The 17002-nt window shown below is 28.7% G+C and overlaps 2 protein-coding genes across 2 annotated transcripts; both read right to left on the bottom strand.

The window, feature by feature from the left end:
- Positions 1–7103: 7103 nt before the first annotated feature.
- Positions 7104–8337, bottom strand: LOC106299620 (putative two-component response regulator-like APRR6). The gene is made up of 5 exons (XM_013735681.1): positions 8255–8337; positions 7821–8159; positions 7672–7748; positions 7413–7551; positions 7104–7324 (listed from the first exon to the last, which is right to left on the bottom strand). The coding sequence occupies exons 1-5, from the start codon at positions 8316–8318 to the stop codon at positions 7248–7250; spliced, it is 696 nt and encodes a 231-aa protein (XP_013591135.1). The 5' UTR covers positions 8319–8337; the 3' UTR covers positions 7104–7247.
- A 4535-nt stretch (positions 8338–12872) lies between these two features.
- On the bottom strand, positions 12873–16774 carry LOC106298940. Its single transcript, XM_013735070.1, has 2 exons — positions 16079–16774; positions 12873–13621 (listed from the first exon to the last, which is right to left on the bottom strand). Exons 1-2 carry the CDS (start codon positions 16685–16687, stop codon positions 12965–12967), a joined length of 1266 nt encoding a protein of 421 aa, XP_013590524.1. The 5' UTR covers positions 16688–16774; the 3' UTR covers positions 12873–12964.
- Between the last annotated feature and the right edge of the window lie 228 nt (positions 16775–17002).

The raw sequence follows: 17002 nt of genomic DNA, 5'->3' as shown, positions 1-17002 counted from the left end.
ACCCTCCTGGTTTGTAAGATATGGCATTTTTAGTGCACGTATATCCTGGTTGGCGCTTTGGCTGGTTGAGTAGGGTGTTGAGTCGACCTCTGATTCAGCTGCTGAATTGCTGGCCTCAACAGGTAACCACAAAAATATAATAATAAAACATCTTGATTATAGCGTCATGGCTAAAAATAGTAGCTAAATCGTTATTATTCCAAATGAATCGATACACTCATTTTAATGATGGAAAAATGTGGTTTTGCCGTTTGACATGAAAATATATGTTTGCAATTTTGACGGAAAATGTAACTTTGGTTTTTAGTGAAAATGTGATTTTACTATATTGGCAAAAACATGATTTTGCGGTTAAGTGGAAAAACGTGACTTTGTAGTTTTGGCGGAAAAACATGAAGTTGCAATTTTTGGGCGGAAAATTCTGTAATGGAGATTTTGGCGGAAAACTTGGTTATGTGGTTTTGACGTGAAAACATGATTTAACGGTTTTAGTGGAACTGATGTTGCGATTTCGGTGGAAAAACTCGCTTTTTGGTTTTCACAGGAAACCCCGATTTTGTAGTTTGGCAGGAAAACATGATTCAACAATTTTGTAGAAAAGATTGATTTTGATGTTTTGGTTGAAAAACTTGATTTTATGGTTTTAACGAGAAGATATGATTTTGCAGTTTTAGCGGAAAAACATGATTTTGTACTTTTGGCAGGGAAACTTAATTTTGCAATTTTGACAAAAAAACTATAATTTTACGGTTTTAACGGAAAAGTCGATTTGATGATTTTGACGGAAAAATCCGATTAAGGAAATTTGGTGGAAAAACTTGATTTGAAGATTTAGTGAGTTTGGCAAGAAAAAAGATACATTTTTTCAAAAAAAAAAAAAGATATTTGTGGTTAATGAGATTTTTGTAATTCAGTTAAACATTAGTTAAAATTTAATTTTGTAGGTTGGGTTGGTTACGTGGATTAAGAGGTTGGGAAGAAAAAGAATTTAGGGAAATCTGTTTTTTTGGAGCAAAAAAATGGTAACTATGTCCCTTTAGACTAATTTATACTACTTTATGTCCTATTAGACTATTTTTTTCAAAAATGGCAGTAATGCCCTTAAAATTGTAATTTTTAAAAATATATATATATTGAGTTCGACAAGGGGGATCGATCGATCCCACTTTACAAGTTATAGTGGATCGATCGATCCCCATCATTATTCAGAACAAAAAAAACGCGAAATATATACTGATCGACCTGGTCCATTTCACTCGATCGGCGAATGTCGATTTACACAGATTGGTAAATCGACCGATCTGTAAGAATAGATCGATCGATCCCGTGCTGAGGAAAGAATCCCAAATCGATTTTTTTGGTTTTGTATGATTATATCCGGATTGATTCCCACTTGATTTGAACCGACCAAGCATGATTTCAACTCTTTGAACTCGATTTCTCTGGGATGAAAGTGAATATTCTCAAATCGATTTGTCGCTTTTTTTTGTTCCTTTTTTGTTTTTTTTTAAAAAAATCGATTTTTTAAAAAAAAATAAAAGTGAATATTCTCAAATATTTTGTTTCCATATTTTTAGGAACTGATTTCTTATCCGTAAAATACAGCTAATATGTAGAAATCAGTTTCTACAGTTTTTTTATTTCTACATGTTTTAGATTTATAGTAAATCTGTAGAAGTCGGTTTCTACATGTTTTAGAATTAGATTAATGTGTAGATTTTGATTTCTAAGAATTTTAGAATGGTAGGTTAAGCGCGGAATGTGTATTCTACATATTTGTAGAATACTCCTATTTACGTAGATCATGTATTCTAAACATTGTAGATTCAATGAAAAAAGTAGATTTCGTTTTCTACTTCGTAGAATGTTATTTCTACTTTTTTAGAACATAATCTGAAATTTATAATTTTAACTTTTTTATAACTGGAAAATATACCATTAAGTTCATATAGGTATTTTAACAAATGTTAATATTTTTCCAAATTTTTTTTGTTTGTAAAACTATTTATTAAAATTATTTTCATAAATATTAAAGGGTATTATAGGAAAATATGACACAAAATATATATTAGTCTAAAGGGACATAGTTACTATTTTTTTGCTCTAAAAAACAGTTTTCCCAAGAATTTATTGGAAGAAGAAAAAGTGTAGTGAAAATTGTCCTCTTCAAATGTAAATTGTAGGGGTAAACGTAATTTACGGTGTAAATTTCTTTAAAAATATTATAACTATGATATAATGTAATTTAGTCAACTCTAACGTCTTCGACTCTCAGTGTTATTACATCCTATATAAGCAAAAAATTTGCGGAAATAATGTTTTACAAACTATTGTGATAATTGGTTCGACTGTGACTTTAAAAATTTAGATGTAGATGTTTAGCTGTGAATAAATCGGTTGTACCTGTAAAATTGTTACCGTAGATTTTTTATGCAGAAACTTTTGCTGTAGTTGAATTTGTTGCAGTTGTAAGCTATAAGCGGTAGATATTTTAAAATAAAATATATGAAATATGTGTTCTATATATAAAATTATTATTTTATATCAATTAAAATAATTTATATTAATGTTTTTTTATAAATTATCAAAGTTTATTGTAATTTAAAATGTGATATGTAAATAATATTTATATTATTTTAATATTTTAATAATTTAAAAACACCCAAATTCAAAGTTAAAATATTTATAAATTTTTTTATTATGATTATATAATTTATTTGATATTATAGATAGTTTTTCATACAACCTATAAAAAAAGATGTAGGCTTTAACTTTTAAAAATAAAGGTACAACATGATTGGTAAATTTTAATAATTTAAAAACAAATAAAGTTAAAGTAAGAAGATAAATCTCAGCTAATCACCCCCTATATATAATTAAACACTAGGTAGATATCCACGCAGGATTGAAATAACTTATAAATAGATATTTTATATAATTGTAAAACAAACCATATGATTAATTACTTACAGCATGTAACAAAATTTATCACACTTACTACTAAACGATGTGCGGGCATAATCAACTTACGAATACTTATTATTTTATGTCTTATTAATTTAAAAATCGGCATAGTAAAACTCTAATTGGTGTTCATGTTGAAGGAAAAAATTATGGTGAATTTTTTGTTCATCAAAATTTATGCCAGTTATGTTGAAATTTTAATCAAATTATTGAAAGGTAGATCCCACTTTTTTTTCTCTAAATTCTCCATGGAAGAATGAATTTATAAGAAAAAGTTTTCCCTATGCAATTTTGATAAGGAACAAATTGAACAAAAATTCATTTTTATTTTTATTTTTTCAATTCCTCAAATGAAATTTTATTTTTTATTTTGTTCATTTTTTTCATTCTTCTAGTGGTCACCAACTGAAGCTATTAGAAATAGTTTAGAAAATATCTTTATATAAATATTTTTGTTTGACTAATATTTAATTATAAATTATTTTATATCTTAATTTTTAACTTTATAATAAAAAAATATTGTTTTCAGATAGCAACACAACATATATAAGAATTCTCTTAGTTTTTAAATATATTTTCACAATTTTATTATATTAGTTTATAAATAATTATTTAATATAACATATAAATTTAATATTATTATAATAAAATTCATGACTTATTATATATAGAATTCATTACGGATTTTGTGAAAATTAATAAATACTCAGTTAAAAACTAATAATAAATCAATGACCTATATAAAAGCTTAAAACCTAATAAGAAAATAAGAATTTTAATATAACATATATATTTAAATATTATTAAATAAAAATTCGTTTCTAATTATATACAAATTCATTACGGATATTTTTTTAAATTAATAAATTAGTGATTCAGTTAAAAATTATTAATAAATCAATGACTAAGCTAAACCCTAATAAAAACATGACAAATAAGCAAAATTGACTAAAATCATGGAAAACATGACAAATAAACAAAATCAAAATAATTATATATCTAATTACATATTTTGTAGTTATATTATTTAAATTAATAAATTATGGAGTCAACTAAAAACTATTAATAAATTAATGACTCAGTTTAAACCTAATTAAAATATGACAAATAATCAAAATTACCTAAAAAATCATGACAAATAAGCTAAATCAATTCGTAATAGTATAGATTGCGTTAAAAGATGTCAGCGGAAATTAAAAGCTAATTAATAACCGTAGGAAGTGTTTTTGCTAGGGAAGAATAATGGTTGTAATTGTATTACTGCATTTGAGTCTATTTATAGGGTGAAGCCATAAGTACACTATTGATGCCTACGTTATAAAATTGATTGTATAATTAAAAATAGGAAATTTAGATTCTGCGATTATTAATCAATAATAGTGTCAAATTAGTTAATTTAGATGTGTATTCCATTTGAAAGTAATATAGAATAATGATGTTATCGTAGAGTTAACATATTTAACAAAAATCACAGATATATTATTGCGCTAATATGTTTAATATGCAGTATCTAAGGCATAAATTTTGGAAATGCACTAAATTACAATGATATTTAAGAATTGTATATGACTATAAATCTAAACTAAAATATTTCTATACGTGAATATTATGTGCATAAATAAACTCATGTTATATTTTACATATGTTTTATATTATTACTTTTTTTATCATATAACAAATAAACTAAATGGTTGAAATTGGTTACATCAACTCCTTACATATATGGTTTTAATGAAATCTGTACGTATTATAATATTTATAATTAAAATAAATAATATACTCATCATCTACTGCAATGATTTTTCTTTGCATAGAATAAGAAAAATTGAGTTCGGAATTCTAATTTTCTAAATTATTTATCATAATATATTTGATAGAAGGTTGTATATATGTCTATTGTTGAAATGATTAATTCATTTGGAAAAATATTTGTAGATGTTCATACGGTTGGCTTTTAAAAATACTAGAAAATAACTTTGATTTATTGCATATGCTGTCGCCATATGTAGAACCAAATATACATAACACTTAGGCATCTTCGAAAAGAAACTCTATTTTGAAGTTTCTAAAACTCTATATTTGAAGTTTAAAAGTGTTCTTCTCCAAAACCAAAACTTCAAACTTAATTTTAAAACTTTTTGTATTTTATAATATGGTCCTTATATTTATCATAACTAATTTGAATTCATAAAACTTTTGTAAATAACTAGCACATATATAAACATATTACAACAATATTAATTAATAAAATATAATATTAAAATATAAAATTTTAAACAAAATAACTTAATTAATATTAAACTTCAATAATACCATATTATTTCATAAAGTGATTTTCGTAATGCATATATGATCTACTAGTGCATTTTGAAGAAAAATGGCTATCCTCATTTTTAATTTGTAGATTAGAGATAAAAATTGTTAAAATCGGGTGATATTAATAATTATAAATACATTAGATAAGAACAAGAACGTAAAAGAGAAGCATAAAATATTGCTAAAAGACTAACTTTTATCGATGATATTAATACTCGTGAATATATTCAATATAAACAAAAAAGAATTGTACCAAAAGACATCATCAGCAACAACAACAACAACCATCTTCAGTTATATAAACAAAATTGGACAATATTTAGAAATTTTGAAGGTTCCGGTTCAAACTTACCGACTATTAGTGTTGTTGTAATATTTAAATTTGTGTAATAGTTATGTCTTCATGTAACTTTTTAAAAGTTTTATTTGTTAATTTTTTTTGTATATTTTTGTTATCTAAATCTAGTTTTAAATATTTTAAATCTTATTTTAAAGTTTTATTTAATTTTATGTATAAGGTTAAATTTTGTAAACAAAACTTAAAATATTTATGAGATATAATTTTTATAAGGATTAAAACAATAAACAAGAAAATATTTATGAATCATAAATGTGATGTGTAATTGTAGGGACCAAAATGCAAATAAAAATATGAAACTTCAAATTTGAAGTTTTGAAAGTGAAACTTCAAATATAGAATTTCACTCCTCAAAACTTCAAATCATAAATGTGAAGTTTTGAAGTTCTTTTTTGGAGAGCAAAAAACTTTATATTTGAAGTTATAGAGTGTCTTTTGGAGATGCTCTTAATATAAAGAATAAATGATAGATAATTATGTTAATGGCATATGCTGTAATATTTCTAATAAATAGAGGGTTAGTTAATATATGGCGTGAGAAGACTTGTGGAGATGATACATAAGCATTAGGCCTGAGCAAAATAACCGGAACTGAAGAACCGAACCGGAACCGAACCGAAATACCCGAAACTGGAACCAGACTAATACCTTCAAATATCGGAACGGTTCCTATATTTTTATATCTGAAATAACCGAACCGAACCGGAACCGAACCGAGAACCGAACGGGTATCCGAATATATAAAAATATTAATTATATATATATATATATATAACATCAGTAAATATATATTTTTAATTTAAAATTCTATTAAAAGTATCTGAAAATAGTTGAGGATAACTAAATTATTATAAAGTATCAAAACTACCCGAAAGTATCCGAAACTATCCGGATAGTTTTATCCAAAATATCCAAAGTAATCCGAAATCTCCAAAATTTTTATCTAAATCATCCTAATTATTTGATATTTTACCCTAAATAACCGATATTTTATCCAAACTACCCGAACTACCCGAACTATCCGAACCCGAACCGGATCCAAATGAGAACCAAACTTTTTCCGGATATTTTCCGGTTCCTACATTTACTATCCGAACCGAACCGAACCCGAAACTATCCGAACCAAACCCAACCGAAAATAGGTCAAGTACTAAATGGATCCTCTAGCCCTTATCCGAACTACCCGAAACCCGAAATACCCGAACCGAACCGAACCGATACCCGAAATGCCCAGACCTAATAAGCATAGTGGAAAATTTGTTAATAACATACAAAATTAAGGTTATTTTTTTAAAGTGTTTCTGTTTTAATATATAAGGATTTTGAAAACTGAAAACAAATATCAATTCAAACACTTCAAAAATTAAAATCCGGAATGAAACACGGACAAATTCCTAATAACTCATAAAACAAAATAAATAAAATAGTAGGTGCATTTGGAAGATTTAACACACACATAGGGGACATTAATTTTATCTGAATATTTCACCACCTTCATTCAAAATTACATTAACAATTGAGAAAATATTAATTTCATAGGGGGGGTCATATGACCCCATACTGCTTCACTACCTCTGCCACCGGTTACTGCTTAAGTCCATTTGCCCTCCTAGATAAAGCTTAAGTCCATTTGCCCTCCTAGATAAAACTTTAGCTTTGTATCCCTTTCCCTAATAAGGTTCTTACCTGAAACAGATAAAAAGAAACGTATTTACTTTGAATGATGAATGATGAAAAAGAGTTCTTCCTTTGAGAGAATACCACATGGAGTTACCTGAATTTTTTTGTTTTGCTATGTTGGATAATGTGAAAGGATATTTGTAGTCTGAAGGGTATTCAAATGTTTTATTTGTTGGTATCCACTCTTTCCTTGATAGTGTTTCATTCATTCGATCAACTTTAGCTTTGTAAGACTAGAGAAATATATGAAGAAAATAATAAGATCAACATAGTAAAAACACTAAAATGTTTTTTTTTTTTTTTTTGTAACTAAAAACACTAAAATGTTGAATAAAAAAAGTATACATATGAACCTCAAGGTGGCGAGCGACTTCCCGGTGAGTCAAACTTGGAACGTTCATAATACTCAATATGGATTTGGGATGAGAATCTGTAGAATAAAAGAGTATAAGAATATGAATGAAGCAAAGAAATAATGGTCAACAATGAAATAAAACTGTACCTTCGTCACCCAAGTAAGAGATAGCAGACAAGAACTTCAAGTGATTCTCACAAGTCCATAAATTACTGCGTCTTCTAACTTTACTCTCTATATTATTTACTTCTGTTCTCTGCCTCCTAAGATTTTCTCTGAAAGCTTTCATCTGATTTATACGAACTTCCGAAACGTCCTCAGCATTATTAGGTATGCTTAATTTTTCTAACTTCTGGCTCTTATTAGGTAAGACATGTTGCAACATGTTATTGATATCTTTCTCATGAATAGGCCTTGTTAGGAAATAACACGCTCTCTCTTCCAAAGAGTTTGATGATTTGTTTCTCTTCCCCTCTGAACTGATCACTTTTTAACATGTACAAAATGGAAAATTTATATAAAAATTTAATTTTTAAAATAAACAAATGAACAAAATAGTAATAAGAAAGAGGATGCCTTACATATCAAAGGAATATCTTTGGTCAGCAAAGAAGTGTAAAACGAATGCGAATCTATATGAGGCATTTCATTGTTGGCGATGACAAGTACGATGTCCTTCTGTTTTTCGAGCATTGATACAGCCTCACTTGCCACATTCACACTTATCACTAAATATCAATTTATATATTAGTTGTTTGAAAATTTTAAAAACCAAGGGTTGAATAAAAATTCAAAATTTTCTTTTAAAACTTTTAATCCTCTACAAAATTGAGAAAATGATTAGAATGTATAGATTTTCATTAGAGAATACTTGATATATAAATATTTATTGTTAGATAAATGATAGGTTTTAGCAAAACTCAAAAAAGTTTATATAGCTACAAATTAAAAAAAAAATATATGGACCAACATAAATCTTCATGAATAAACATTTGAAAATATGTTTTCAAATAAATCATTAAATGTAAAATAAAGAAAATTTGTATTTTTACATACTTTTTCTATTTTTCAAAATATTTTCATCAAAATAGTTCAAATATTTTGAAGTATAATCTCACAACCACAAAATCTAGAGATTTTGAATCATAATGTTAACATTATAGATGAAAAAAATTATGACGGAAAAATCAATAGATAATAAAAGTTACAATATACATAAAAATAAATAAAAGAAAAGTTAAAGCATGTAATTAGATTTTTACCCTTGTACGAATGTTGTTTAAGCATTGGAGTGAGAGAAGCGATTGATGCAGTGTCATGGTCGATTAGCAGAATGGGAGTATCACCATTGTGATTAGAAATTTTGGTTCCGAACAAAACAAAAGCAAAATTTTCGGCCATTTTCTGTAGAACTTTTTATAAAATTATATGATAAGAGAGTTCAAGAGGAGGATTAAGATGAGGAAGAGAGAAACAATTGCATGGACATATATAGAAGAAAAAGATATAAATAATGAACCAAACTTGTATCTTAATTTTATCGCAACATATTAATTGACCATTTGACCACAGTTAAAATAAATTCATTCGAGAAAAAAAACATTTGACCACATATTATTAACTACTATATCGTTTTCTGCGCTATACGTGGATTGTATTTGATAATTTTGTTTCCTCTAAACATGATGAATAAAAATTCAAAACATAAAAATTACGGAAAGCTAGCATTCAAATCGTTTTTGTCTTTCTCTGATCTCTTTAATGTTATTCTCATCTAGGGTCTTTGTCAAAATAGTTATTATTAGATTTTCTGTTAACACTTTGTCCTGACTCTTCTGGTCATCCCCAAGACAATATTGTCTCCAGAATCACAAAGTCTGAATCGTTTTAAGAAGTTTTGCCAGTTGTGCTTAATGTCTGGCTGACTTAATTGGCTACTTCACCCTTATTGGTATAGTATTTTACTTAAGGTTCTAAACTATAGAAAATTTATATTTTAATAGAGTTTAGTTATTGAATTAATTTGTAGTTTTTAGAAAAAAGCTTAATTTGACACATGCATCATAGGTTCGTAAGAGAATCTTAAAAGTCCTCTTTTAAGAACTTTTATCGTCTCTCTCTTAATTTCTATAAATTTTTATTTCTCTTAATTACTTAGAAACTCAGTAAGTATCAACTGATGGAGGCAGGGGCAAAACTAGTGCAGCCACAATGGGGGCACATGCACCCATAATATTATTAATAACCGTTATTTAGTATATAAATGTTCATTGAAATCAGTTAGTTGTGATGGTTGCATGTATGCACCACCTAGGTGTATAAGCTTCGATTCCTCTTTACATTTCCAAATTTTGTATAGCTTATGCATCCACTCGTAAATGATCCTGGCTTCTCCCCTGGATGGAGGCGCTCTTACGTGGTCTGGCTCTTCATTTCCAATATTTCACTTCCTCTCAAAATTCTATTTTCAACAGAGTTCTTTGTCTATATAACCAAACATTCTGTTTTGTTCTATGCATCATATCATACTTCCTGTTACACATTATAAGTTATCACAATTTTCCCTCTCGATTATAACATGATTTTTCTTAAAGTTCTTCTAGATTGACTATAAGACTGATTATGAACCACAATAATACTGTCAGATGGTCCAAAAGTTGTCATAGTGTGCACATCTTTTTACCATAAACTGCCTATTGATTCTCTTTCCACCTTACATTTACTAAGAGCTACAATATTAATTACGACTTTCATCATAAGTCTTACTGCAGATCTTTCAGAACAGGCAACACACTGAGATCTCGTACACTTACGAGTTTGTCGAACGCATTACCAGCTTATCAATTATATGGCTTTGATAAAAAAAAACTAAAAATAATCACAGTGAACCAATAGAAGTGTTTGACTATTGAACTCTGGTCATGTTAGAGACTTGACTCTGAAAATTAGCTAATGTGAATAAAATATGATGATGATTCAAAGGTGACATTTGACGAGTACTTTCTTATATAGTTTTATATATTTTGAGTTTAATTTATTATTGGTTAAATTGTGATTAAGTAGATAACTGATAAAAATATATTTAGAAAATCAAAATATAAATAATTTTATCTTTGTGCATAATCATAAAAAAGCCAGCTAACAAAAACTGTGAGATTAGTGAATAGAATGAAATTTCTTACAGTTGGGAATGATTGAGTTTAACACGATATATGTTTGTTTCTTGGATTCATTAGTACCTTTTATATATATACATTATTTTAAAATTGTTGTTATAGCTGATGCAAAAATGAATAGCCTTTGTATCATAAAAATTACTTAAGTTAGGTAGGCAACATGGAAACATAATACAGATCATTACTATTAATATATATATATATATATATATATGTTATTATATCTAAACACCAAGTAAACTATATTATCTTAATAACTAATTATTATTTGCAATATAAATAATTGATTAATTTTTAGAATAATAATTTACATTTGACTAGCTGTAGTTTACTTATTATATATCAACAGTTTACTATATCTTATTATAAAAAAAAATAGTTTTATTTTTATTAATATATATATATATATATATATATTTCATTTTGTTTAAAATAAATAACTTTAAGATCATCTATAATGCATTCTTCTATTCAAAATATAAATAACATTTTGTTCTGATGATCTTAAAATGTTATTTATACCAATTATCACTTCATCAGAACAAAATTTTGTCATGCAGAACAAAATTATATAATTTATTTGTGTTAAGACTAAAATTTTAATTTTGTGCAAATATGGTAAACAAGACAAACAGACGACTTCATATGGTTGACTATTATTTTTCTTTCTAATAAAGCACAATTTTTTTTTACATTTTAGTTTCATAATATTAATTTTAACAGTCTTAATATTAATATAACTATGTAATATTGGAAACAGGACAAACTCGAATTTCTGTATTGAAATATTGATTGCCTAGCTCGCAAGTATTAAACCAAGGAACATTAACTTCGTTAACAAAAAAAAAGTATTAAACCAAGGAAGAAAGTAGTGGCCTAAATGAATGTAACGCCGGCCACTAGAGATGCCTTAAAGTCCGGTCCATTATTTCTTTCTGATTTCTCGGATTAACCCTCTTCCCCAGAAGGACTATGTAAGTATGGGAAGCATGTGAGCTTCTTATCGCATAGTATGCAACATCGCCGGTTTCATACTAAATAGCATTACATAGAGATACAAAACAGTCAACCATAGAAACATAAATATGGAATAGGAGAGGCGTCCAGACTGAAGCCTGACTAATCATGCTCATATGAGTCGGAGACATGCAAATTCGGTTGCGGTTGCTCTACGTGGAAGTTAAGTCTAATCATACATGGAACTACCAATTTTACACCGGATGAAAATTGATTTCTGATGTAGACAAATATGACAATTTGTCATTTAGTCAAAACCGCTAGCCGACCTCAATGTGGTTGCCGTTGGCTAATATTACAAGATAACAAACAGTTAAATGGAAATATTTATGTATTTTGTTAAGTCTCAATGTGACATGGCTAATATTACAAGATAACAAAATACATAATTTTTTTATAATTTACAATAATAGAATTATAATATTTTATTAATTTATAGAGTTAAAAATACAGAAAATAAATTTATATTTAAAATATATTTTATGTAAGATGAGAGTTTTTTCACAGTTTATATATTGATTATATTTTATAAATTTGGTTTTCATACATTTCTTATTAAATGATTTGGTGTATAAGAGAAATGTACCACAAAATGTAAACATGTTTTTAGAAGTAATATGATAATATAATATTTAAATGGTTTGAAGTGTTAAGAAAAACTAAAAATATGAATTTTATCGTGAATAAGAAAAAATGATAAGATGTTTTATTTGTATTTATATAAATCCTCCATATTTTAATTATTGGTCTATGATTTTAATAGATCATATATTTACATAAGATACTTTTTTAAGGAAGTAAATTATTTGTGTCATATTTTGAACCGATTATTTTTAACTTATAGTATTTCTTAAATATTAATTTATAGTTACTATTGTACATAAGATTAAGTATGGAATTTCAGTTTATTGACTGTTGATAGATATTATTCAGTTTTCATAGGCTTTGCGAATAGATTAATTTCAATATAGGATCGAGCTAACGATTGTCTCTCAATGTAGGGTAAATGATCATTTTTGAATTGGAAAGAAGAATTAAAAGAATACAACATTACGTTGACAAATTGAAAAAAAAACATATTTAAATGAAAGAGAACTATCAGAAATATAGAACAGTAGGTGCAAGCCTGAGCAACCTGCCGAGAGCAGTGGGCAAGAACTTGCGAGCAAATAAATAACAAATATTCGTTTTCTCTCCATTGTGGTAGCACTGCCTATTCTCCTCACCACCACTCCTCAGCTTCAATAAGAACTCTTCTGTCACCTCGTATCTGATAAATCGGTTTGGATGGGGTCCACCTTTCGACCAGTCGACCCAGGTGAGAGTCCGGTTCGAGTTGCGACGACCAAGGCTCGATTTGATGTTGAGGAGTGTCGGGATGTAGTGCTCGTCTGTGTAGCAACCGTGATGGCAATAACGGTAAAAGAGAGGCCAATAGATTTTGTCGGAGATGATTTCAAGGGCCATGGCACGGTCCAACTCGAACCATTGGGAGCCTTTGCGCCAGTGTCGTAGCTGGATACGTGGCTTCATTTCAGGGCTGTATCGGCCACGTCCAACGCCACTGAGTTCGTCGTAGGACTCGACGTGAGTTTGAGTTGATTTAGTGAGGTAAGAGTAAACCGTTGTAAAGTTGAAGAGAGGGATGCATGATTCCGAGAGAAGTACGAATCGTTCGTTTGATATGTCTAATAAAGCATTTGCTAGTAATCTTTGTTCTGCTTCCACCATATTCACATATCCCCAGTCCACTCTCTGCATTATCAATAAATAATTCAAAAAAATGTTATAAGACCTAAAACATAATTGAATTTATAAAAAAAAACATAAGGTTATCTACTTGTGCTCTATTAATTTGAATTAGCAGTCAATGTATAAAATTTTAAATTTAAATAACAGTGTTAGTTGTCAGTTCTGACTTCAGTTCGATTTTGTTTTTTTTTTTCGTTTTTGATTTTACAAAAATTAGCTACTATATTAAATTTTTTATTTATTCTAGTTTGATTCAGACTGAATGTCTTCGAATTTTAAGCTATTCCATTTTGTAATTAAAAATAGCCACGTAGCTTTCTATAAAATTTGTAAATTTAGATTTACTAAAACATACAAATATGATTTTTTTTATTAATCCATGTAATCCGGACATCCCGGAAAGAACCCGACTAGCGCCTAAGGGGGTGATTGGTAGTTGCTGTAGGTGCTGTCCACAACCATATTTATTTCTAAAGCACCAAATTCATAGCAATCAAGCTTTAAATTTTTTTTTGAAACCACAGCTCTAGAAATAACCTACAGATGTAAAAGTGCTCTGCAGAGCCAAATATCCAAAACAATTTTTTAGTGCTTTCATAAAATTTTACAGCAATAAAATTTAAAGCCACAGCAAAAAATCTACAGATTTTTTTCTACAGCAAAAATTTTAAAGTTACAGCCATTACCAATCGGATCCTAAGTAAACCTCCGCAGAAGGCATCCTGAAGGGCCGTTTTTTTCACTCTATTTTAATCGACGGTGGCCAGCGGGATTCGAACTCGGGTCCGTATTGGGCCCTCAAGACCACTAGCCTTCCTCGCTTGGTTTTAGTTATAAATAAATAAGATTTTAAAAATCACATATTATATAATATATCTAAAAGGGAAATAAATATAAGCTTTTTTTTTATTTTTAAACAAAAAATTAAAAAACCAAAATTCTTATAAATATCAAAAACTAAGTATATAGAATCTCGCAAACATGTATACACACGATCATGTATATTATGCAATTTACGTCAAAAATATAACTATACTATTATATATTTATATTGTAATAAAAATAATTAATTAATTATTCTTTAGATTGATTAGTCTGTAAACAAACTATATTTGTATAATGCAATTTTTAAAAATAACATCTATACAGTTTATAGGATATAACCAAAACTAAAATATATTTTGGGGTTAATACTTAATATATTTTTTTACTTATATGTTTCAGACAAAATAATGTCTCAAGTACATCGCAATGATATATTGCAATCATATCGAGTTAAAGTGCTAGTAGGTCAAAGTTAGATCGAGTATCAAAGTTAGACCCGGTTTTTTTACGAATTTTATTCAATTTAAGTTATACATTGGATTCAAGTATCAGAAATTTCTAAATATCCCAACAGTACATCCCTAAAATGAAATTCAATATTCAAATGACCGCGTGTAATAATGGACCAAGGAAAAAAAGTCGCTATCGATTGAGTTGGAATAAAATTCTAAATTGTTAACGACCTTTTGTCAATATTTCCTTCTAAAAGAGCAATAAAAGTCATAGTATATCACAAGAGAAGATTGATGAATCTTAAACTTGAGAAAGTTAGGGAAAATAATTAATTGGGAGATATTCTCATTTAAGACATATATATTCGTTTGTGCCAACTAAGTTTTGATTAAAGTACTAATAAGACCCCTCTTCTTTTGCGGGTACATGCGTTTATGCCTTGGCAAAAACGTTTAAGTTCACTAATGAAGAAAGAAACCATGCAATAATTGACCCCAGAAAAACGAAAAGAAAAACCAAGCAATGTATAGTATTATGTATAAGCCAATGACTAGTTAAAAAAAAAAAAAAAATTAAAAAACAAACCAATCGCGGGCCGCCACGTGTCAGTGGGACCTGCGAACAGTGTAAGAAACTCACTAAGATCGGTTCTTAATTAGTAGTTTTTGTAACCGATCCTTAAGGGTTTTGTGGGGGCCCACGCACTAAGAAACCCACTAAAGACCCTGGATAATCATGTTCTAATATGATATCACTGGCACCGACGACGGACCATAAACAACTGCTTGATAAAAGGTATAATAATTTATTCAACAAAAAGTAACCGTCTTGTGCAAGATAATCTACATTCCCTTCACATATGATTTTGATCTCTTTAATATTAGATTTTTGTTTTATCTTTTACTCAATCTCAGTAAGAGCCTGTTTAGAACACGAGCACACAGTTTTCTTTTAAATTAGAGTGATTGATTTTTTGGTGATTCAGTTAAATATATTTCAGAAATTTTAAATCAGTTTGATATTTTTTCTTACATTTTCATATTAATTTGACAATTTGATATAAATTTTACCTTTTTAATTTGGATATTTGTTAGGACTACTAAACGTATCTTTTAATACCTTTTTGTCTCAAAAATGAAAATAACAAAGAAAACAAAATATCAAAGTATGTAGGAAGCTGACCTTGCTTGGAATCAACCGGCCATGGAAGACGGAACCTTCAGGATCTGTCTGGTTATAAGAAGGGTAGGAGTGAACGTAAATACTGAACAGACCCTCGTGTCCTCGAAAGAACCTCTCCCATAAAGGAGCAAGAGGTAAATGACCTTTTGTCAAGAACATGAAAGCTACCTTTGGTGTTCTAGGAAAAGGATAATTCTTGATCTTAGGGGTCATTGAAGCTCTCCAAAGAAGCTCTTCTTCTTCCATGTCGTGCATGATCTTCTTCGGCGGCCTCAGAAACTGTTCTAGCCCAATGTGTTCGGGCTGAGAAGGAGGAGGGGGAGAAGGAGGAGGAAGAGAAGGAGGAGGAGGAGGAGGAGGAGGAGGAGGAGGAGAAGGAATAGAGGAGACGAGAAAGAGCTGAGAGATGCGTTGGATGTTGGGTGAAGATATGGATGAGATGTCTTGAAGAGAGGAGTGGAGAAGGATACCGATGATTATGCCGCAACATAGAATGAGGGAATAAGAGAGGAGATTAAGGAACTGAAGGTATTGTGCATTGAGAAGCTTTGCTACTAGAGATGGTGATGAAGAAGACAATGATGAGTTTTGCTCTTTTTGGTTCTTCATCGAGAGAGAAAGAAACAGTGATTTGTGTTTATGTTGTTGTCTAAAAGTGGAGGGAATGGATCTACAAACTTTGAATGGACAAGAAGAGACAAGTTCTTTGCTTTAAGGACAAGAGATACGTGACCGCTTTTACAAGTGGAGAATTCTATTTATATTATTCTTTGTTGAGTCTCCCTTTTACTTGTCAAGATTGAAATTGTATGGGTTGAAAAGATGAAATTTGTTTACAAAAATAAAGATTTCATATCTTCTGTAGATGTTAACTAGTAAGGGAAGAATCTGTTAGAAACTAATTTCGGGATATATTTAACGGGT

The sequence above is a fragment of the Brassica oleracea genome, chromosome C6 (genome assembly GCF_000695525.1).
Source record: "Brassica oleracea var. oleracea cultivar TO1000 chromosome C6, BOL, whole genome shotgun sequence".
Lineage (NCBI taxonomy): Eukaryota > Viridiplantae > Streptophyta > Magnoliopsida > Brassicales > Brassicaceae > Brassica > Brassica oleracea.
This window is presented reverse-complemented; position numbering and strand designations above follow the sequence as displayed.